At 52.6% G+C, this 24148-nt stretch overlaps 1 protein-coding gene across 3 annotated transcripts; it reads right to left on the bottom strand.

The window, feature by feature from the left end:
* Nucleotides 1-203: 203 nt before the first annotated feature.
* RRP1 (ribosomal RNA processing 1) lies at nucleotides 204-24148 on the bottom strand. 3 transcript variants are annotated; one of them, XM_061422866.1, is made up of 13 exons: nucleotides 23747-24148; nucleotides 12138-12220; nucleotides 10686-10743; nucleotides 9100-9185; nucleotides 8616-8677; nucleotides 6914-7043; nucleotides 6754-6818; nucleotides 6410-6588; nucleotides 3526-3605; nucleotides 2782-2879; nucleotides 2649-2668; nucleotides 1664-1774; nucleotides 204-724 (listed from the first exon to the last, which is right to left on the bottom strand). In XM_061422866.1, the coding sequence occupies exons 1-13, from the start codon at nucleotides 23787-23789 to the stop codon at nucleotides 492-494; spliced, it is 1248 nt and encodes a 415-aa protein (XP_061278850.1). In that variant the 5' UTR covers nucleotides 23790-24148; the 3' UTR covers nucleotides 204-491. The 3 variants fall into 3 exon arrangements, with proteins under 3 accessions (XP_061278850.1, XP_061278841.1, XP_061278859.1); XM_061422857.1 differs by lacking the exon at nucleotides 23747-24148 and adding an exon at nucleotides 14108-14331; XM_061422875.1 differs by lacking the exon at nucleotides 23747-24148 and having other exon boundaries at nucleotides 9100-9234.

Raw genomic sequence — 24148 nt, 5'->3', positions numbered from 1 at the left:
TTGGCGCAAAGCACACAGCACTGTCAGCTCTCACCCCGAGCTGATGAAGTACACGTGCAGACGACACTGTTAACACTTGGCATCGTCTCCAGGGTCTGAGGAAGATGCACACAGGCTCTGGGGGCACACCACCAAAACCGCCGGGCACCTGCCAGGCCATGCGACTGGACATCCCGTGAAACCACACCAGGGCAGGACCGGCGTGTAGGCACCACGTGGCACATTTATTTATCGACACCAGCCGAGTGGCCAGTCTTCTGCCCAAGGAGGGTGTCTGTGGGGGCCTCCAGTCCCAGGTTTTGCAGGCCTGGCTGAGGTCAGCACAGCCGCAGTGTTTCTGGAACGTGGGCACCAAGTGAGGGCCTGACCCCGTGAGTCCTGGCCTCGGCTGCCTCTTGACACAGTAAGTTGGGGAGCAGTCAGTTTCTGGAGTCTTGGGGACCCGGCCCAACTGTCTTGTCCCCTCATTTTCCCAGGGGGCCTGGGAGATGTCACTTCTGGCCCTCTGGGGTCCGCTTCCTTTTCACCTTTGGCTCCTGGCAACTGGCTATCTTTGCTTTGGCCCCCACCCGAGGCCGCCGCTGCCTCCTGGGGGCCCCTCTCCCGCCCTGGCCCCCAGGCCGCTCCCGGGGCACAGGGGGGTCACCGCCTGCTCTCTGCCGCCGCCGCCTCCTCGTGGATCCTGGGCTCGAGTCTGAATGTAAGGCCTCCTTTGCATGTCTCCCTGAAACACAAGGCTGAATGAATGAAGCATCAAGAAGGTCGGCTCTGACTCCTGAGATTGTCTGGGGTGCTGGGCCCGGGTGGCAGGGACACAGTGTTCAGCATGACGGCGCTGGGAATGGACCTGAGTCAGCCACCCAGGGGCCTGCATCAGTGAGACTGGGAGGTCCACAGCCACCAGGTGGGCACACAACCTACGGAGACTGGCCGGGAAGTGGGCCTTTAGGACGACCAGAGTGAGGACAGGACCGGGAGAGAGGGACGTGGGCGAAGACGAGATGGACGGGGGGGCCCAGGCTCAGTGCACAGGGGCGGGGGGGCTGCTGAGAAGGTGGGGCTGGAGCTCAGTCAACGCGACAGCTGTGAGTGGCATCCAGGGCCCAGCCTGGTGTGGGTGCATAAGACGTTCAGACTGCAGAGCAGCCTGGCACCAACGGACCCGGACAGGACTGGCCTGGGCTGGTGCAGGGGTGAATGGAGGCCCTTCACAGGGCGGGTCGCATTCCAGCCACTGGCCTGTGTACAGCTGGTAGGGAGGGGAGGAGGGAGGGAAAGGGGCAGGGGAAAGGAGCAAGAAGGGTGGGAAGGAGAGAGCACGGGGGAGGGGGGGGGGAGCCTCTAAAATCAAGGGAGTTCCTAAGGATGCTGCAGAGGAGCAAGGGGAGGCGTGGAGCAGGTCAAACCAAAGACGGAAAAGGGTCAGGAAGAGGCACCAGACCAGGCCGCAGGGAAGGAGAATGGGGAGGACTGCGAGGGCGTCTGGGCCAGGGTGCCACATCTCCAGGACACGTGGGCAGTCGGGGGTGGGGCAGGGAGGCTTGCAGCAGGCTGGGGAGGGAGGCAGGGAGTCACGTCTAGAGGGAGACAGGCTGCAGTCACACGAGCAGGGGAGCGGGGGGGAATAGAACACGGGTAACGAAGCCAGCACCACCAGGACTACCTGTCTTGTCCTGCAGCTGGGATCCGGACAAGCGCTTCTTCATTCTCACCCGCCTCCCGCCCCGCGGATTCCGGTATGCTTCTTCTGGGATGTCAGGTTCAGGGAAGAGGCCTGCGGACCAAGGCAGGCGCTCAGGAGGCTGCAGGCCAGGGTGCTTATGGTCCGTGCCTCCACGGCCCCCAGCACCCCACGAGCACCGCAGCCATGAGCTTTGGGCAAGGAGCCCTGGTCTGATTCCCACACGGCCAAGGGCAGCTCACAGGGCATTGCCAGACACTGTCTGGCAGAGCCCACGTGGAGCGCTGAACGCGTTACGCTCTGCCTCACGTACACTTAGCTGGGGAGAGGCAGAAGATCCTTCAGAATACTGACGGGTTTGGGTCACACAAGCGTATGTCAGTCAAAACCCACCAGACGAACCCCATGTTCACGTGCTCTGTAACTTCACCTAGAAAGTACTGCCCCAGCATGGAGTATTTAGAAAGTATGCTCTGACTGAGGGGTGGGGGTAGACATATGATAAATCAAAGATGAGAAAACACTGATAGTAGAATCTAACTACTCACTGTAGAATCCCTGAGACTTTGCACGTATTTAAAAATTTTCATAATGAAATGTTTGGGGGAAACACTTACATCTTCAATCTTACGCTTTCTAGGAAGCTGTCTTTCAGAACAAGCCATACAGCTCCACCAGCCACACACCAAGAAGTGGAGCCGTATGTTGCACCACAGGCAGCAGTGTGGCCGGCCCAGGGAACTTGCTAGAAATTCAGGTTCTCGGGCCAGCCACCCCTCACCCCACACACTCAGCCCTGAGAACCCCTGGGCTTCACCAGGACGAGAGCTGCACAGGCCCGCAGCAGCCTCCCCGAAATTAGCACCACTGGCCTCCCCACAGCCACCGGTGCCGGGGGGTGAGCACGCATGGCCCGATCCACTCCTGGGAGGACGAGATGCCGTCGCGCCTGGCGCCCAGTGCTCACCTTCTGCGAGGGCCTGCAACCTGGAGGGACGAGAGAGTCACTCACCACACGCCTGACGAGGAGGGGTCGCCCCTAGGGAAGGCCCTCCCAACCATCTCTGAAGATGGGTGGAGCAGAGGGCCAGGGCACTCACTTCCGGATCACTTTGTAGAGGCGCTTCCTGTTCTGCGGAGGGGTGTCCTGGCGACTGGCCATCTCAAACAGTCTGTCGGCAACAGCCTTGTAGTCAAACTGTTCAACAGAGAGATGCCGCAGAGGCTGTCAGCCCCCAGGGGATCCCAGGAGGAGACCCACAGGGAACAAGCAGGAGGACCAACGCTCAGCCGCCCGATGCCCCCGCTGTGCCCCCACACCCGCCTCCACCCGGCAGACGCCGGCCCCAGCGGACATGAGGGGCCGCATGGTGAGCCTCTGCACAACTGTAAGTCCTCCGGGAGCCACGTCAAAACGAGCAGGATGGAACAAGCAAAATTAATCTGGTGAATTTAGCCCAAGACATCTAAAATCTTATTAACTCATCAAGTAATCAACATCTGACACTGACTAGGAAGGCCCCTACGGGTCCAATCCACCTGAAGTCCCCGATCTTGTCTGCTGAGCTCAGGCTCCGATGGGGACCTGGAAGGGCCCCACTCAGCACGTCCCACCCCAGTGGCCCCAGCACCCGAAGGGGCCGGGAGCAGAGGCGGGGTGACTGCCGAGCGGGGAAACCTGGGCTCAGCCTCCCGGGGCCCAGTCCCCAACTCCCCTTTCAACCAGTCTGTGTTCTACAGTCAAGCCTCCGGGGTCCCTGCCTCCCACCCAGTCCCAGGCGGACAGATGCCGCCCTGCCTGACGTGCAGAGCTGAGAGCTCAGCCCACAGACCCAGCCACACACCTGGAGGACAGTGCTGGTGCCGTCCTCATCGTCATCTCCTGCCTGCTGGTCCAGGGGGCGCTGAGTCCTGCAGACCGAACCTAGAACAGAAGGGCCCCACGGACTTAGACATGCCTAGTACCGCGGGAGCTACAGGCCCAACCTGGGGCCCAGGCACTCTGCCTGCCAGGGCCACAGCTGGGCTCAGGAGCTCACAGTGGGATGGCAGGAGCGCTGAGGGCCTTGCCCCAGGGCAGCAGTGCCTCCACAGACAGGGAACCGCAGAGCCGTCCCAGAGGCGGTGGGGCCTGATCACTTCCAGTGAAACCGGGAGGGGCTGACAAAACAAGGGGGCACCTCAGGCAGGATTGGCAGGCCAGGAGCCCCAGGAGGAGGAGGAAGGGGGCTGTCCGGCCACGGGGCGGCCTGGACTAAGAGGCGAGCAGGGAGAGCCGTTTCGGGTGAGGGAGCAGACACCAGACACTTGGGGCCCTGCCGTCTCCACCTACAGAGGACAGCTTCGATCACCAGCTGGCCTGAGGGGCGAGCACGTGTGGCAAAGAATGACAACAGCAGGGCTGTGGGCAGACCCTGGGCCACCGTGGGCCCCTGGGTCCATCTGCGCTGGTCACTCAGGCTACTGAGGACAAGGAGGAGGGGAAGGAGGGCCAGGAAGGACGTCCAGGACGGCTGGAGAGTGTTGAGGGGGATGGCTGACCAATGGGAAAGCCAGGGGCGCCAGCAAGGGCGTTGGCCTCAGAGGCTGCAGCAATCAACTCTCGCTCCTGCCATCCAATGACCTCCCCCCAAGGCACAGGACCATCCAGGGGCCAAAGGATGGTCCCTTCAACAAACGTGCCAGTACACCTGACATCAACACACAGAGAAAGAAGCTAGACCAAATTAACTCAACACGGACCAAAGACCTAAAGAAAGAAACAAAACAGCGAAACTCAGATGCAAACATAGGGCAAAAGCCTCAGGAGACTGGATCTGGCCACGATTTCTTAGACTAAAGGCACAGGTAACATGGAAAATTAAGACAACCAGACTTGATGAGAACTTTCAAATCTGTACATCAAGGGACCATGAATAGAGTTAAGAAGACCGCCTGTACAGCAGAAGACTCCTGCACATCATAACCTGGGGAGGAGCTACAGCCAGAACACGGGGAAGAGCAAGCGTCCGACTCTCCGCGATCCCACGGACTGCAGCCCGCCAGGGCCTCTGTGCATGGGGTTCCCCAGGCAAGCGTACTGGAGTGGGGTGCCATTTCGTCTCCAGGGTCTCCTGCATTGCAGGCAAATTCTTTTACCAACTGAGCTACTAGGGAAGATGCCAGAACATATGAAGGCCTCCTAAAACACAATGAAAAAACAATGACTCAAAAAATGGGCCAAGGCCTTAAGTAAACATTCCTCCAAAAATACGTGAAGAGCCAACAAGCGCATGAAAAGGTGCCTGACACCCACAGTCACTAGGGAAACGAAACCGCAACCCCGGCGACAGCACTGCACTCAGGAGGAGCGCCGCTATCAAAGGCGGCAGGAGACGGAGCGCGGGGGCCGCAGCCCTCTCGCACTGCCGCCCGGGACGCACACGAGGCCGCCGCTGTGCGAGCAGGGTGGCGGTTCCTAGAAAGAAAGTTAAGCACGGCTTACCCGAGGACCCAGCGATCCCACTCTGGGCACAGGCCAAAAAGGATCGAAAGCAGGGTCTCAAACAGATATTCGTACACCCGTATTCATAATAGCACTAACCACAACAGAGAAACACGGAAGCAACCCCAAACTCCACCTACCAACGCAGGACAAAACACGGACTACACATTCAATGCTGCATCGCTCAGCCTCAAGCATTCCCACACACGATACGGCGCGGCTCGGGGAGCTAAGCCAGACACAGAGACACAGACTGTGAGAGCCCGCTGCTACAGACACAGACGCCGACAGGCAGGCTCACAGGACTGACAGCAGGGTGGCCGGTGCCAGGAGCTGAGCTGGGCAGGGGCAGGCACGGCGACAGCTTCGGTCTGGGAAGATGAGAAGTTCCAGAGACGGACAGTGATGACAGCTGTACAATGCGAACACACTTAGTGCCACTGAGCTGTGCACTTACACACGGCTAAGCTGGTAGACCTCACGTCACGTGTGTTCCACAACAAAACGCCGGGGTGGAAAAGTCTGAAGCTGGTGGAGGACACACACCCCTAAAGGCACGAGGACCCACCACACAGTTCCCCCGAGGACACGGCCATGAGCCTAGCTGGCGCCCCCCGAGGACCCACTTAGCACAAGGTGGACGGGCTGGACCGGACACTGTCGACGCAGGCCCACGGGCCCGGCCTCCAAGGGGGACGCTCACTCGAGCTGCCTGCTACTCTTCGTTCATACCCTCTCCCTCGTCCAGCTTGATCCACCGGGCCCCACTCCCAACATCAGGGACACACAGCTCCCACCCTGGTGGGTGGGGCTGGGCACCCAGTGGTGGGAGACAGGCCAGAAAGATGAGCAAGTGACTTATGTAATTTTAAGTGATTTATTCCAAAAAGTGATCCACCATGGAAATGCCCATTGAGCAAGCTGGGTAGGGACTGGGAGGCTGCACTCTAAACGGTGGACAGGGCAGGGCAGGAGTGACGGAGGGCAGAGACCCCACAGGGGCGGGGCGGATACCCAGAGACAGGAACAGAGCCTGGGGAGTTGTGAGGAGGCGGGGGCCATGGAGTGGGCGCCAGGAGAGTGACCGGCACATGTGTTTATTCCAAGGTCAGCCCAGCTGCCGCACTGAGAACAGACTTCAGGGGTAAGAGCAGAAGCAAGGGGGTGGGACAGGAGAGGAAGGTGGGGGTCCACCGCAGGCTGGGACCAGGACAGGCTGTCACCCTGGGGCGTGCGGTCCTCACCTTTAGGGGGCTCTCTGGACAGCAGGCCCGGCTCCTGCGCCTCCTCCTCCTCCGACAGCTCCTCCTCCTCTGACAGCTCCTCCTCCTCCAGTTCATTCATGAGCTCTTCAATGGCCAGTGGGGCCTGCTCCACGATTGTTTCAAAGATGCCTTGAGCGATGTTGTGCAAAACCAGGGAGCTGAGGGGAAACACAACCGCCATCAGGATGGACCATGCTTGAGCCCGCCCCTCCCCATGCTGGCCTCTGGACCTCGCTGGACTGTTGTGAGCACATGGCATCTTCCAAGGGCAGCTCCTCAGGGACTCAACAGAACAGAGGAGGCAGGTGGGAGACAGCACTCACTCCTGAGTCTGGGCAGCGATCGTGCAGAAGGGCCCGATGAGCCTGAGGTTCTGGTCCGCGGTCAGCTGCAGGGAGAGGGCTGGGGCTCAGCTCCCAGGCCACAGGCACCGAGCAGCCTGGCTACTGCCCGCCTCGCCCTGCCCAGCTGCCGACCACCTACCTCGTGGGCGCCCACTTTGGTCAGCTCCTCCAGGAAGATCTCGATGAAGTGGCTCTTCACCCCGTTGGGGGCTTCACTGTCCGGGTGCAGGATCTCTGTCGTTAGCAGCTCCAGCAGCCGTTCGGTTTGTCTGCGGAAGAAGCGGCAAGTCAGGCAGCAGCACCGGGGGCCGCTGACACCAGCAACACCAGGGTGCTGTCCCTGGACCAGAAGTGACCCAGGCCGGGGCCGGAGACCTCTCCTCCAGGCCACGACACACACATACTTACCGCATGTCACCCTCAGTCTATTACATGTGTGAGAATGGAAAAGAGCCAGAAAAGCAGATAAACTAGCTGTTTACACAGGGCAACGGGAGGCTACCAGCTTCTTCATTAAGGATCTGAGGCTGAATTACCAGCAACGAGGATGGAACTACCTTCCTAACAACACCCCCCAAGTCAACACAAGTAATACCATCGCTTCCACTGAGCCCACTGCAAACCCTGCACCACCCCCTCCCCTCGACCAAGACAGCAGAGCCCTAAATCCTGATATGAGGGACACTGCCAGCCTCAGGCCTTCACAGGATTTTTAAGGATGAAGATCACTAAAAACCAGAGGCAGCCTGGCCCTAAACGTGGAGTCAAGTTACCCACAGCCATTCTCAATGTAGAAAAACAGCTCCAGTAACTACAGTCCAACTCCTGGTGATTTTTTATTGGCTGGAGGTTAGGCCAGGGCTAAGACTTGAACTCTGTAATCCAGAAGATGGAAAAGTCCTACAGCGATGCGGGCCGTAAGCTGCCCTTTCCAGTCTGGCAGCTGTTTTGACATCTGGGTCCTAGATTTATTATCCTTATGCTTAAAAATAAATTACTTTACCATCACTTTTTAAACACAAATCAATTCAAAATCTGCTGTTTCTAAGCCCTTTCCCCTAGCACCCGCCCTCCCCAAATTTGGTGGCGGCAGGACACTCAGGTGGGATGTTTGGACACACTTTCAGTAAAATAAAAAAGCAGTCTCTATAAATTCCACACCCAACTCCACACCCCTTTTGTACCAAACACAGAACACCACCATATTTTAAGAGTAACTGTCAGAGTCTCCTGGTGGCCTAGTGGATTCCAGCTTTCACTGCCATGGCCAGGGTTCAAACTGGGGTTCAAACCCTGGTTGGGGAACTGAGGCCCCACGACCCATGCAGCACAGCCAAAAAAAAAATTTTTTTTAAATACTTGTCTGCTGGAATTAAAATTGCTTTTCAATGTTTTTAAAAAGTTTTTCTGGGTTCTTTATACTGAGCACACATCCCCCCTATCATTAAAAAAAAAGTTTTTAAAAAAATTTAATTTCAAAAACTTTAAAACATGAATCTGCAGAAACTCACTTTATGTTGTGATGTCAGACCGCCCCCTGGAGGTTTGGAAACCTGCTGGCTGGCGGAACCAGGACGCAGGGCCGCGGGTGACAGACAGGTCCAGGCAGCAGTAGCCCTGCCCATCTGCCCAGGGAGCCCTGCCCACCTGTCTCCAGGAGGGACTAGTGGGGAGGGATAGCTAAGACCAGCAGAGCCCTGCCCAGCCCTACTGGAGGAGCCCACCCAGCTGCCAGTTGCTAGGGAGGCCTAAGGTGAGCCAGGAAACACAGACCCTCAGTCTGGAAGGATACAGACCACCCAGCAATGGGTGTGAGCAGCACGGGCGGCTGCAGCACCCACCTCTCGTCCCATCCCTGCGTCTGCAGCACCGTCAGGGCCTCGCGTAGGACCATCCGCATGAGCTGTGGCACAGGAGGAGACCCCGTGAGCAGCCCAGCCCAGACATCCCCGCTGCCTGCCATCTGTGTGCCCACTGTGCACCATGGGCCCTCCAGAGTGGCTGGGGGCTGGGCCCCAGGCCGGGATGCCAGCCTCCCAGGAGCAGCAGGATGGACGCTGGGGAGTGACCGTAGCACCAGGACTGATGGCTATGATGGATGTTCCCAGAGTGAAAATAGGATGAGAAGAAGCCCCTCTGTGGCAGCGAAGCCTCCAGACACACAGGTCTGTGCCACGCGGTGCTCACCCCTCAGGGGCCTTGCCCTCGCCACTGTTGGGCAGGGGCACCAAGACCAGGTGCCTGGACGCCGAGCTCGGCTCCCGGAGCGCTGTTCCCCAGCCCAGCACTGTGGGGCCCCTTGCGGGGAGCGGGCCACATCCTCACCATGTAAAACTTGTCCAGACGCAGCCTGTCGATGCCCGGCCACTCACGGTTCATGGTCTGCCAGAAGGTCTGAAGGAACAGGTGCTCTGGGGGAGGGACAAGACCAGAAGGGTTGGGGGGAAGCGGCAGCCACCTCTGGAGGGCAGGGGAGAGCAGAGACCATGAAGAAACCTGGTCAGGAGGTCCCACGGCAGTGGCCTTGGGGCTCCTCGGCCTAAGTGCGCTAAGAGCAGTGCTGCAGATCTGCCTTAAAAATGGGACTTTCAGGAACCTCAGAAAGAAAAGTACAGCCCAGCCACAAGCCTGAACCATAGCCACATCCTCTGAACATCAAGCGTAAAGAGAAGGTGAGGCCTGGCAGGAGAGGTGCTGCCCAGGCCGCACCTCCCCACGCAAGCACTGCCACTGCCCCTGCCCCATCACCTACACCCCACCCCACCACTTACCCCACTGGATCCACTGACCTGATCAAACACAAAACCCTGCCAATAACAGGTATGTCAGGACCAGGGGGCTGTGGGTTCAACCAGGTCCCCAAAGTCCTAATCCTCAACCCTCAGTATATAACTATACTTGGGAGACAGGTCTTTAAAGAGGCGATGAAGAGAAAAGGCCACTGGTGGTTCAAGACACAGATATGCACAGCCAGACGGCCACGTGAGGACACAGGAAGAGACGGCCATCCACACTCCCAGAGAAGAGGCCTGAAGGGATCCTGGCCTGCTGATGCCCTGACTCAGGACACGAAGGCCACCACTATCGCCTGCTGCAGAGCATCCCCAGAGAGAGGGCTGGTCAGACAGCCCAGTGCAGGACAGAACTGCGTCCATAACCTCGCTCAAGCGTCACCAACTGAACGCTCTGTACCCGCCCTCATGCTGAGCACGGAAACGTTTCTGCATGTTCTTAAAAGGTGAAACTTACAGAGAATGGACTTCCTCACATGCAGTACAGACAGTCTCCCAAGAGAAGAAAGTAGTGTCTGTAACTGCACAACCCCTGCTTCTGATGACTTTGGCTACTTAACCATAACCGAACTACACCTACCCACACAGCCAGGGCACCACCAGCAATGGTCCCAGTGGTCCCAAGGTCCAGGCCAGGGAGACCGCCCAGCCTTGGCTGCCCTTGGAGCAGGGTAGGGAGGTCACAGATGCTGGCACACGGGCCCCATCCCCACAGCTCGGCTCAACAGGACCAGGGTCTACATACACATCAGGATTTCTAAAGACACAAGTGATGCCAAAGGGCAGGCGACAGGGCTGAGGATCCCTGATGCTGGTCCAAAGAAGACTCAGGAAGACACACTGCAGGGAGCACACGCCGTCAGCTGCAGACACTCCACAGCTTCCACCAAGATTCTAAATGGAAGGCATTAGCCCTCCAGATCTCGGACGGCTCCAGACCTCTGTTCTGGGTGAGTGAGGAACACATGCTGGAAAGCAGAGTAGCCTCTCCCGCACCAGCAAACACTGGCCGGGATGGGGCCCTCGCTCCCAGCCTCAGAACGCAGGCCTCGTGTTCAGGGGCTGGGTCTCTGCGGATCCAGCCTCACTGCTGGGGCTCACCGTGGCAAGGATACTTACGTGCCTCTGTGGTCTGGAAAGCATGGACAAGCTGGGAAATGGTCCGGCCAAGTTCCTCCTGCACAGGAAACAAGACAAATGCCCTCAGTCCCTGAACAAATGGGCTTCTGTGCGACAAGCAGCGGCAGGAAGAAACTTAACTGTCCTCACTCATCGTGCGATCCGGCTCCACAGGGCCCCGCAGCCCAGCGAGCTTGGGGTCTGGAAGTCTCACACCACTAGAAGAGGCCTCCCCTGAAGGCCATGCCCATCTAGCCCCACAAAAAGCAGGGGCAGGGACTGCCCTCCTGACCAAAGCCCAACACTCAATAACGGAGACTGACAGTCAAAGCGGGGAAGGGAGCAGGAGCCTGGGAGCACACAGCCACCTGAGAGGGGGCTGAGGAGACCCCCAGGTTAACAGCTGCCTGCCGCCTCGGTGTACAAGCCCACCTCGTGCACTGGGCCCCAGTGTAGCCTCTGAACTTCACTAAGTACCCTCACCACGCAGGGTGTTCCGAAGCGTGAACAATTCCCACTGAGACACACCCCAAGAAAGGCGTGTCTTGAGGGCAGTGACACCACTCTGTAAGGTACACAGCGATGGACACGCGCCATGATACACGTACTCAACCCACGGATTGTACAACAGGGCAACCCTCACGGACTCTGGGTGCTGATGATGTGCTGGGTGGGTCCATGGATTGTGAGAAAGGGCCCACTCCCGTGGGGGTGTTGAGTACGGGGGGAGGTGGCAGGTGAGAAATCGCAGTACCTTCTCCTCTCGTGTTGCTGTGAAACTAAAACTGCTCTAAAACATAAGGCCTAGTTTTATAAAAGACAATTAAGAAAAAAAGGCTAGGGACTTCCCTGGTGGTCCAGTGGCTAAGACCATTCCATGCTCCCAGTGCAGGGGGCCCAGGCTTGATCCAGGTCAGGGAACTAGATCCCACACGCCGCAACTAGGACCTGGTGCGGCCAAACAATTAGAAAAAAGGAAAAAATACTTGTCTCAGAAGACTTGGATGCTGTCCCCTGGTTTCCAGCATTTTTGCACTCAGCTCATCATCTCTGACAAACACAAAACAGGCAACCCAGGGACTTCTCCAGTGGTCCAGTGGTTAGGATGCTAAGCTTCCTCTGCAGGACAATGGGTTCAATCCCTGGTCCTGATCAGGGTACTAAGAGCCCACAACCGCTCCCACCCCCGGCTAAAAAAAGCCAGAAAACCCAATTTTCAGCCACAATGTACCCTGGCATTCACCAGCATCGCTATGGTGCCCAACTCACCAAGTGTGAGACCCTCCCTAACCCAAGGCCATGGCCCTCCAGGCCTTAAGGAAAAATAGCATCAAAGCTATAAAACTGCGCTCAGTACGTCTGCTGGAGCAAAATGAGGGCTGACAACATGCTCGTCCACCCTCCCACTGATACTGTGGCCCCGGTGCCTTCTGTAGCCTCCTGGGCGCTCACCTGCAGCAGTGGCTTGTCCTGCATCCACATGCAATAGAACAGCCCTTTCCACACCTTCAGCAGCTCATCATGAGTGAAACCACCTGCGCCAGAAACAGGACCATTCAGACTAAAGGAACACCATCTTTCAGTGCCAGAACAGCCAGAGAACTGTGACTGCCTGAATCAGACCAAAGTCCTCTTACTGTACAGGCGCCTGGCCCTCGCTCTCAACCAATCCTCCCAACCCAGAACCTGCTGGGCCAGTGGCTGCAGGGTCTCCTGCAGGTAACTGTTCTTTGATTCATTCAATAAATGTTTACCGAGAATCTCCAAGTATCAGAGACTGTGCTCCATTTTTCAGATTCAAAATTGAATGAGTCACAGTTTCTTGGGCTGGATGGTGGCTACGCATGGGAACCTGTTGGCCACAGGTCACCCAGTGTTACACCCGGGCTTTGCACACTTTTCAAATTTTAAAGTTACACATTTCCTCATTCAGGCTCGTTATGACAAAACTAGACAGCATATTAAAAATCAGAGACATTACTTTGCCGACAAACATCCGTCTAATCAAAGCTATGGTTTTTCCAGTAGTCATGTACAGATGTGAGAGTTGGACCGTGAAGAAGCTGAGCACCAAAGAATTGATGCTTTTGAACTGTGGTGTTGGAGAAGACTCTGAGAGTCCCTTGGATTGCAAGAAGATCAAACGAATCAATCCTAAAGGAAATCAGTCCTGAATATTTATTGGAAGGACTCATGCTGAAGCTGAAGCTCCAATACTTTGACCACCTGATTAGAAGAACTGACTCATTGCAAAAGACCCTGATGTTGTGAAAGATTGAAGGCAGGAGAAGGGGACGACAGAGGATGAGATGGTTGGATGGCATCATTGACTCGATGGACATGAGTTTGAGCAAGCTCTGGGAGTTGGCCATGGGGTTACAAAGAGTCAGACACAACTGAGCAACTGAACTGAATGACGAATATATAAACTGACTGATGAAGACAGATACATAAAATCAGCCAACAAGTATAGACTGAGCTCTTAACTATGTGCTGGCAGTTTCAGAGCAGTGGTTCTCAGACTTTATTAATAGGATGGCATCACCTGGAGGGTGTCTTTAAAGATTGCTGGACTTCCCAGGTGGCATGAGTGATAAAGAACTTGCCTGCCAATGCAGGAGACATAAGAGACATGGGCTCCATCCCTGTTGGTAAGATCCCCTGGAGGAGGAAATGGCAACCCACTCCAGTATTCTTGTCTGGAGAATCCCATGGAGAGAGGAGCCTGGTGGGCTATGGCCCATAGGGTCACAAAGAGTAGAAGATGGCTGACAAGACTAAGCACATACACAGCCCATCTGCCAGAGCTTCTGATTCAGCAGGGCTTGGATGGGACTCACAAATTTACATGTCTAGCAAATGTCCAGGTGATGCTGAAGTTGCTGATGGAGCCACATTCTGAGAACCACTAAGGAGCGTGATTTCTGACAGCTGTATGCTGCATGAAACTCAGACGACAATCCAACAATTACACAAGAAAACACTACCAACAGCGACAAACGCCGCTCTGAGAGAAAAAACATGGTGCCCAACAGTGGGGAGCAGGGGTAGCGGGATATACGGGTTGACAGGATCCTGCTCCCAGAGTAGGCAAGTCTGAACTGGAAATAGATTAGGGGCTTGGCTGGGGCGGGGGGTGGCCCTCCGCAGAGGGACATATAGCGGCCGAGAACACCGCGCACCTTCAAATCAGTCAGCGTGGATTAGGGGATCAGGGCCAAGCGTTCGAACAGGCGGGAGCGCGAGCGGTGGGGTAGGCGGAAGCATCGCCACGGCCCGGCCGGGCGGACCACGTGGAGGCTCCACACGGTTGGAAAGTCAGCTCACTCGGACCACCGGCCCCCAATCCGGGCCCCCGCGCCCCCAGCCCGGCCTGGTCCGCGAGACGCCCCCCGCCCACATCCCGCCAACCCCGCGCCAACCTTCGGCCCGCTGAGTTCTGGCGACGATGTATTTCCGGAGCTTCCTCACCGCCCGGTCCCGGGTCACCTGCTCGTTCCCCGCCAGCCGCTGCGCCAGCTGGATTTCGGGCGGGAGTTTTACTCGCGGACCCATGGCGACCCTGCCGAGACCCCACGATACCAGTTACCCCGCCGCTATGCCTGGGCGCGTTGCGTGACGTCACAGGCCCGCGCCAGCCTCTCCAGCACTCGGCGTGACGTCACATGTCTGCGCCAAATTCTCCCGGGTCGCACGCCTCTGTCTCCTAGTGGCAAGGCCCCGTAATGACAAGTGCGTGGGGCTCTGGCTCCATTCATTCTGCTGCTGCTGCTGCTGCTGCTGCTGCTGCTGCTGCTAAGTCGCGTACGACTCTGTGCGACCCCATAGACGCAGCCCACCAGGCTTCCCCGTCCCTGGGATTCTCCAGGCGAGAACAATGGACTAGGTTGCCATTTCCTTCTCCAATGCATGAAACTGTAAAGTGAAAGTGAAGTCCCTCAGTCGTGTCCAACTCGTAGGGACCTCATAGACTGCAGCCTACCAGGCTCCTCCGTCCATGGGATTTTCCAGGCAAGGGTACTGGAGTGGGTTGCCATTGCCTTCTCCCCATTCATTCTCAGTTCAGTTCAGTCGCTCAGTCGTGTCCGACTCTTTGCGACTCCATGAACCGCAGCACGCCAGGCCTCCCTGTCCATCACCAACTCCCGGAGTCCACCCAAACCCATGTCCACTGAGTTGGTGATGCCATCCAACCATCTCATCCTCTGTCGTCCCCTTCTCCTCCTGCCCTCAATCTTTCCCAGCATCAAGGTCTTTTCAAATGAGTCAGCTCTTCGCATCAGGTGGCCAAAGTATTGGAGTTTCAGCTTCAACGTCAGTCCTTCCAACGAACGCCCAGGACTGATCTCCTTTAGGATGGACTGGTTGGATCTCCTTGCAGTTCGAGGGACTCTCAAGAGTCTTGTCCAACACCACAGTTCAAATGCATCAATTCTTCAGCACTCAGTTTTCTTTATAGTCCAACTCTCACATCCATACATGACCACTGGAAAAACCACAGCCTTGACTAGATGGACCTTTGTTGGCAAAGTAATGTCTCTGCTTTTGAATATGCTGTCTAGGTTGGTTATAACTTTCCTTCCAAGGAGTAAGCGTCTTTTAATTTCATGGCTGCAGTCACCATCTGCAGTGATTTTGGAGCCCCCAAAAATAAAGTCAGCCACTGTTTCTACTGTTTCCCCATCTATTTGCCATGAAGTGATGGGACCAGATGCCATGATCTTCGTTTTCTGAATGTTGAGCTTTAAGCCAACTTTTCCACTCTCCTCTTTCACTTTCATCGAGAGGCTCTTTAGTTCTTCTTCACTTTCTGCCATAAGGGTGGTGTCATCTGCATATCTGAGGTTATTGATATTTCTCCCGGCAATCTTGATTCCAGCTTGTGTTTCTTCCAGTCCAGCGTTTCTCATGATGTACTCTGCATAGAAGTTAAATAAGCAGGGTGACAATATACAGCCTTGATGTTCTCCTTTTCCTATTTGGAACCAGTCTGTCGCTCCATGTGCAGTTCTAACTGTTGCTTCCTGATCTGCATACAGGTTTCTCAAGAGGCAGGTCAGGTGGTCTGATATTCCCATCTCTTTAAGAATTTCCCACAGTTGATTGTGATTCACACAGTCAAAGGCTTTGGCATAGTCAATAAAGCAGAAATAGATGTTTTTCTGGAAATCTCTTGCTTTTTCAATGACCCAGCAGATGTTGGCAATTTGATCTCTGGTTCCTCTGCCTTTTCTAAAACCAGCTTGAACATCTGCAAGTTCATGGTTCACGTATTGCTGAAGCCTGGCTTGGAGAATTTTAAGCATTACTTTATTAGCGTGTGAGATGAGTGCAATTGTGCGGTAGTCTGAGCATTCTTTGGCATTGCCTTTCCTTGGGATTGGAATGAAAACTGACCTTTTCCAGTCCTGTGGCCACTACTGAGTTTTCCAAATTTGCTGGCATATTGAGTGCAGCACTTTCACAGCATCATCTTTCAGGATTTACCGACAAGTAAAAGGAGGCTAGCATTTGCCCGCCTTTTGGGAGGCGGAGAGGTGCTGTAGCTCACCCTTGGCTGCTGAGGGAAGGCTCTTCTTTAGCAAAGAATGCCAGCGAGCACTGACAGAGGAGTGGTGGAATTATAGAAAGCCCCCAGTGAATGTTGGTTCAGGCCAGGGGCATCAGAAAACGCCATGATGCCAGGGGAGGGTAGTCACAGCGGGGTTTGCGCGAGTATCACCTACACCTGCAGTGGCCTGCTGCCCTGGCGGGCCCCCGGCTACAGCACCCTCACCCTTGGGGCACGCTGCACTGACCTCGTTCACCCTGTAGGTCTGCGACCAGCCTGGAACACAGAAAGGCGGAGGCGGCACACAGAGCAGGGGGAGGCAGTCGCGAACCTGTTCCGGGACAGCGCCCCTCAGTAGCCTTTTTCAGTAAGGGTCATATGTCAGGGGGACCCAGGATCCCCAGATTCATTGATTCACTAGGAAGGCTCTTGGCTGTGATTTATTATGGCAAAAGGATTCAAAGCACAGGGAAAGGTTTAAAGAGCACGTGTTCCCCTAACTTCCCAGCAAACAGCTATGACAACACATTGAATGTCAGAAGGAGCTTGTTAGAGGTCAGAGTCTGGAGCTTTTAGGGGACTTCCCTGGTGGTCCAGTAGTCAACAGTGTCCACTTCCACTGCAGAGATCCCTGGTCTCCCGAATGACCTGAAACACTGCTAAAAAGTTAAAACAAAAAGCCCAGAGTTGTTATTATGAGCTGGTCACAGCACCCTCTACCAGACACACCCAAATTCCAGACTCCCACAGGGAGAGCAGATGTTCAGCACCTGCTGTGTTGTTGGCCCAAACGCCTTAGGCCCATGAGTCACTCTTATCACAATTAGGGTGATGGGGTTGTTGTTGTTCACTCACTAAGTAGAGTCTGACTTTTTGCGACCTCATGGAGAGCAGCATGCCAGGCTTCCCTGTCCTTCACTATCATCCGGAGTTAGCTCAGACTCATGTCTATTGAGTTGGATGCCATCCAACCATATTATCCTCTATCTCCCCCTTCTCCTCCTACCCTCAGCCTTTCCCAGTATCAGGGTCTTTTCCAGTGAGTTGGCTGTTTGCATCAGGTGGCCAAAGGACTAGAGCTTCACTTTCAGCATCAGTCCTTCCAAGGAATATTCAGGATTGATTTCCTTTAGGATTGACTGATTTGATCTCCTTGCAGTCCAAGGGAGTCCAAGACAAGAGTCTTCTCCAGCACCACAATTCAAAAGCATCAACTCTTCAGTGCTCAGCCTTCTTTATGGCCCAACTCTCACATGCATACATGACTACGGGAAAAACCATAGTTCTGACTATACAGACATATGTCAGCAAAATGATGTCTCTGCTTTTTAATACACTGTGTATGTTTGTCATAGTTTTACTTCCAAGGAGCAAGCGTCTTTTAATTTCCTGGTTGCAGTTGAAACAGAGCAGGGCCCTGTGGTCCTTGCCCCCTGCCTGCCCTCCATGTCTTCTGCCTGCCTTTTGTATGTGGAAAACTTTAGTCAAAGAATAAGTTTAATCAGAGAAATGAGAACATGTGAAAACAAAGAAAAACAGTCTAAGGAGACTAAGTAATAATAGTGTAGTTGTTAAGCATAGTCATGGACCTGTAGTTCTTTCTCAAGGGCTATAGATAACATTCTGAATCATATCCTGTGAGCTGTCGTGTAGATACCAAAACACCAGGTGAAAAAGTTAAGTACATGATGACCAGGCTGTACCCAGGACATGAGCTGCCACATGTCTGAGAACTGGCTGCAAAGAAATGGGAACAAATGGACCCTGGAACTGAAGATTAACTGCACCTAAAACAACCAAGATGATGCTGGTCAGACCACTGACGACCAATTTGAAGATGACTGTGCTCTTTCTGCATGTAAGCTCTCCACCCCAACTCTGTCTATAAAACCTCTCAACCCCTGCTTTTCAGGGGGTAGCAGTTGGCCTTTGGACAAATGTCTGCCACCCTACCCCCAAGACAGTTGTCAACATTTGAAATAAAGCAAACTCTCCTTTCCACCAACCTGGCCTGTGTATTGGCTTTTGAGCGGTGAGCAGCCCGACCCACACACTATTCAGTACCATAGTGACCATCTTCGGTGATTTTGGAGCCTAAGAAAATAAAATCTGCTTTACTTCCACTTTTTCCCCATCTATCTGCCATGACGTGATGGGCCTGGAGGCCATGACCTTAAGTTTTTGAATGTTGAGTTTTAAGGGCGATGAGGAAAATCCCCAAATCCAGGTTCCCAGCTAAGGGTCAAACTCATTTGCTGGACTCCCTAAGGATAGCAGTCAGGCCTTATATTAATGCTTTTCTGCACAGGCAGGGTAGTCAATATTTCCATCTTTGTGGGCCAAAACAATTGCTCCTTTGGTGCCTAAAGCAGCTACAGGCAACATGTAAATGAATGGATGCGACTCTAATAAAAATTTATTTACAAAAACAAGTGATGGGCCAGGATTAGGCCCAGTGATTATAGTTTGCCAGCACATGGTGGAGAAGAATGTCTCAACTTTTAGGAAATAACGGTGACGTGTTCGGTGAGAGTTAAATGTCGTGATATCAATAAATGGATAAATGATCACATACATGTAGTACACAAGCAGATACAGCAAAATGGTAACAAGGATTGACTCCAGGGGAGGAATACAAGTGTTCATTGCCCTATTCATCCAGCTTTTTCTGTTTGAAAAAGCTATTTAAGTTTTTCACCAGCAGTGGCACTGTTGAGCAGGACAAGATCCCTGCCTCACCAGCCAGGACTCAGCAGAGATGCCAGGCAGTAAAGTAACAAATCCTTGCACTCCAGAGAGGACAGTGCTCTGGGAAAAGCCAAAAGAGGAAAGGGACAACAAAACCCAAAGAAAAGGGCAATTTTAATAGACATTCAGTGAACTTCCAACACAGAATTTCACCAAAATAATATAATGAAATGGAGCAACATATACTTTAAAAATATTGGGTTGGCCAAAGAGTTCAATTGGGTTTTCCCCTAAGATGTTACGGAAAAAGCTAAATGAACTTTTGGTACAACTCAACATACTTGACAGTGTATACAGCTACTAGATGCTGACAGCTGATGAAGGATTTCTTGCATATTCAGTGGAACTAAAAAATGCATGTCTTTGTTCAGATGAAATGAAATTTATATTTTAAGGCAGGATGAGAAAATGAAGCATAAAATTCTGTCCATTCAGGCCTCCTTCTGCCTTTGATGGCCAAGTGCATCCAAATTATACATTAACCAGACCTCCTCAAAGGTGGGAATGCCTGTTCAATCATAAAGATCATTTTTGTTTTGTTTTGTTTTCTGACACTGGCAATGTGACTTCTTAGAAGAATAGCATTCTTTCCCAACTTCGTAGGGGGTCATGGTGACTGGCTGTTGGCTTTGCTGCCTGGACTATGTATTCTTGGTGAACTGTATCTAAAATGCCAGTATGTCATTTTGATGGATGGTTCTTTGTCTCAAAAATGTATATGACCATGCCTTTGACTTCTAACAGCCAGAAGAGTCTTCAGAATTTTCTATAAGACTTTTTCCTGGCTTATAGTCCTCAATTTGGCTCAAATAAAATTCTCTTTTTTCTTCTTGTCAGCTGAATTTTCCTTGACAATTCTACATACCAAATTATCCTTCTTTAGGACACTTTCCAAAATCTGCTATGCTTCGCAGGCAAGAACCACCCATGGATATCAATCAGTGGCAAAAGGGTGATGACCAACATGATATTCTTATAGCCTCAAAGGACTTATTGGTTAATGGGAAAATTAGTAACGTTACAATGGAGAAACCCCACAGACACACCTTCACTCAAGATTGCCGGGGTCCAGCCCCGGCTGATCCAGGGTATTCGAAGGGGAGACGGCATCCGCGACTATTTATTTATTTATTCATCAAAGATACAAAGAATAATAGAATGAGGATAGCTCAGTAGGAAAATTCAGTGGAGAAAAGAAGCTGAGTAGCTTGGTTTACGCGGAAAATCAATATGACCCGTGACACCAGGTTAGCTTTGACCATGGAGGCCGCAGGCACCCTCTCGAATAGCGGAAGGTGCCCCACCTTAGACGCCTTCTCGAGTGGGTCTTAGAAGCCCAGGCAATGTCAGAGCTGTTCCAGATATCTGAAATATGGTTTTTAATCTTTTCCCAGTCAAAATCTGTCTCATTTAGTTTCGGGGGTGTTACACATATCCACCGGTAGTCAGCATGACAGGACAATGCCATTTTCACTTTTAAAGCCTGCAATTCAGTCCCAATATGTATTACTGCTTCCTCTAGGGCATCTACCCTCATTTCTAATTTTCTGTCTATAGCTTCCTGTGTTGCCAATGCTAAAGAAACATTTTTGGACATAGAATCAACATATTGAGCAGTATGTACTTGTTGAGTCAATGATATTGCTGCCACAGTAACAGAAGTAATTGCACTTATCAAAGCTGCTATTCCCAAGATAAGTAAGCCCACAAACCGTCGTGTTTGCATTAAATCCTGCAGTTGTTGTAATACAGCAAGAGCATAACTCAATAAGTGGTTACATCATAAGATAAGGTGGACGTTGTAACATTACAAAGGAGCAAACATTATATTGAGGATTTAAACAAGATGAGAGCATACATTGTTCACAACACCACCACAAAGGAGCAAACATTATATTGAGGGTTTAAACAAGATGAACCAGGGAGCAGCTGTAGGCATCGGCCGGGCAAGTTGGAATGGGCTCTAATATGTCCCACAATATATTTTTTATCTCTGTGTTTAATCTCCTTTTGTAAATCAGATAACAAGGAGAAGATAGTAGTTTTATTTTTTGGAATATTAGCAGTTTCAATATGAGGAAACAACCCTACAATATATCTGGAGTCAGTCAAAAGATTAAAGGTATGGTCTCCTAAATGTTGAAAAGCCTAAATAACTGCTTGTAACTCAGCCCTGACATTTTATTCCCTTGAATTAAAAGATCTTTTAAAGGCCTTGGAGCTGTAATTTCCTGTACCCAAAAGGCTAGACCACTAGATCTAAATGCATTGTGGCTCTTAGCTTGAGAAGTCAAGTTTTTTCTTGTCTGATAATAAGGTAAAAGCAAAAGCTGTGTTACTCTTTGACCTTTATTAATTTGTACAGTTTTGGTAGGCGGTGAGATCAAGACTTTAATTTTTCGAATATAATCAGAATCTACTACACCATGCACCACCGAAATTTCTTTTCTTTTTTTTTTTCTTTTTTGAAAAGAAAGCGAGCTACGCCCCAGGACAAATCTTACAATGTCCTCAGGTAGGGGGCCAGCCACTCCCATTGGAATTGGAGTAAGCGGCATGTCAGGGGTTAATATTGTTGCTAAATGCCCTTGCCGGTTCCGCTTTTCTCCTAGCCTGGGTGAGACCCCCCGAAGGGTCTCACCGAAGGGGTTTTCTCTAAGGAGCACGCTCTGCATATTGTGCACGCAGTCTGCTTTAAAAGCTCCACTGTTCAAAAAACTTTTTATCTTCCTCAGGCTTAGGCAACGCTTTGGGAGGGTTTGGGGGCAAAGTGGGGAATTCCTGGGCCCTGGGAGGCACAAACGGAGGCGGTGGCGATCACCTTAAATCAGAAAGTGGTGGATAAGTTTTTTAAAGGTTTGCGCAGAGAGGGAGGGAGCTCGCCAGGGCGCTCGGCCGCAGCGTCCTGTAAGCCCTCTCCTTCCTCAAGAGGTAAAGCACTTTCTCCCTCTCTTTTTTTTTTTTTTCAATAGCAGAAATTATGATCTGTGCAGAAAGTGGAGACTCACCACCATCCACCGCTATAGCCTCTCCCATAGGCTATTTAACAGCCTCATGACAAGGGTCCAGGACATTTCTAATCATATTTCACAGAGCCAATAAACATTTGTCTATTCTTAGATGCAGAGAAACTCATTTTTTTTTTTAATTTTAGAGAAGATTTTTATTTATTTTGTACCCTCTTTACCCTATCTAAACTGCAGAGGGGACTAGAAAAGAAGCCTCAAGGTGAGGATCAAATTCATCCTTGGGACTAGAGAAAACCCTTTTCCAGGAAACTCCTAGCGGAGACCCTTAACCCCCACATGAAGGAGGAGGCATGGGGGGATGGGAGCGTCCCCTATTTGTCCTCTCCTGTTCCGGAGATCCTTTAACTGTTTGGTGACTAAATCTTACGGACGGTGTGATCGGGGATGTTTCCCTCAAGCTCCTAGGAGCGGATGGTCTGATTAGGGATGTTTTTCTTAAACTTTTAGGAGCATCTTTAGCTAAAAAAGACCAATCCTCATCAGAATGGCATCGAGCTGCTGTTTCCTCTAAATCTTTCTCATCTTGAGGGGAGGTCTGATCTTTCCTTTCATCCCTATCTTTTACATGTTCATTGGCAGTCATAGTGGCTAGCCATTCGTTTAGCTGCCAATAGCTAGGTATAGCCTCTTCATTTTCACTTTTCTTTATAACAGGTAGATTCGCTTTTTTGTTTAACAGGTACTTTTCCAACTTTACTTTTCTCTTTAACAGGTAGGTACCTTTTTAAATTCATGAGCTGGATCTAAAGCATCTCTAATCATATTCCACAGAGGAAGGGTGTAAGTAGGGATTTTCTCCAAGCCGTGCTGAACACAATAAGCTCTTAGCTGTTTCCCTACTTTTTCCCAGATATCTAGGTTAACAGTGCCCTGTTGTAGAAACCAAGGGCAGTGGTCTTGTACAAATGTAAAAAATGATTGAATGGTAGATTTTTTAACTTTGATTCCTCTTTTACTTAATAACTGTAAAATTACTCCTATAAAGAGCTGTCTTTCATTTGATTCAGTGTTACCCATGTCAGAAAATTAAGTATAGTAAAAGATTTTGCTTTTAGCTATCAAAAGATTAGGCCTTTTTTGTCAGTCTTTTTAGAAACCGTTTTTTCTAACTCTTTAACACTTTCAACACTTCCCACTCCTCTTGCCCTGTCTATTCTACAGGGGGGTCTGCAGCACAACAGAAAGGAAAAATTGCTCACTCAGACTGAGGAGGGTGGACCTGAGGCTGTCTCCCCCTCCCTTGCTTTGCTGCAGCTCCTGCTGTCAAAGTGCAGCTCTCTGAGCTTGGGCCTTTGCTGGGTGTCAGTTTCTCCTTCCTACCTCCCCAGGGCTCAACCTCACCTGACCTCCCATGCTTCCCTGAATTTACAGACCAGGCTCTGCCCTGGCACTTCCCAGTGAGGCTCCTCTCCCCACACACCTGTTCACCAGCCACTCCTACTGAGGCTCCACGCTGGGCCCCCATGAGGCAGGGCTGGCCTGCACCTGCAGAGTCAGCCCCCAGGGGTGGCAGAGGCCCAGCGCCCACTGAGGGGCAGCTGGACCTTTCTGATAGGCCAGTCCTGTCCAGACAGCTCCCAGCACAGCCCCACCCTGCCCCAAAAAGACAGGGACCCTTTCTTTCCTGGATATTACACATACTCTAAATCCTAAGGCTAACGGCCAGAACCAAACCCTTTACTAACGCCCTCCCCATGACCCCCACCCGGGCCTGAGGCCCTGGGAGTCATCACCTCGCAGCCACTGGACTCCTTTGTGCTTCTTCTGTCCGTCCATGTCAGCCCTTCACCCTGTCCTCGGGTCACACGCCCATGGTGTGCACAGCAGACCAGCACAGGCAGGGCGCTGAGCCAGGCCTAGGGATGAGGGTCGCCGGGCAGGGGATTCTATTCCCCCCGGCCCTGGGCAGCTTTCAGGGCCAGCTCCCCCCTACTCTGCGAACCCAAACACCTCTCATTTCAAGACCCATCACTGTCATCCTGTCTGCAGTGTGGGCACCTAGACGCCAACACAGGAGAGAGGGTCTGGGGGCCCTGAGTGGCCCGGGACGCCGGAAGGGGGCAGGCTGGACCACCTCCACTCCGCGTCCTGCCCAGCTCGGGACGCGGAAACCTAGACAAGACGCACAGCTCAGC

The sequence above is a fragment of the Bos javanicus genome, chromosome 1 (genome assembly GCF_032452875.1).
Source record: "Bos javanicus breed banteng chromosome 1, ARS-OSU_banteng_1.0, whole genome shotgun sequence".
NCBI classification, from domain to species: Eukaryota; Metazoa; Chordata; class Mammalia; order Artiodactyla; family Bovidae; genus Bos; species Bos javanicus.
The sequence above is the reverse complement of the archived record's forward strand: the minus strand, read 5'-3'. Positions and strand labels throughout refer to the sequence as shown.

Coding starts and splice junctions, on each gene's coding strand:
- RRP1 (XM_061422857.1), bottom strand. CDS start 14,240: ATGGGTCCGCGAGTAAAACTCCCGCCCGAAATCCAGCTGGCGCAGCGG. Junction 9,186..10,685: donor TTTCCAGACCACAGAGGCAC/GTAAGTATCCTT, acceptor TCCCTCCCCCAG/AGCACCTGTTCCTTCAGACC. Junction 3,606..6,409: donor GTCCAGAGAGCCCCCTAAAG/GTGAGGACCGCA, acceptor CTTCTGTTCTAG/GTTCGGTCTGCAGGACTCAG.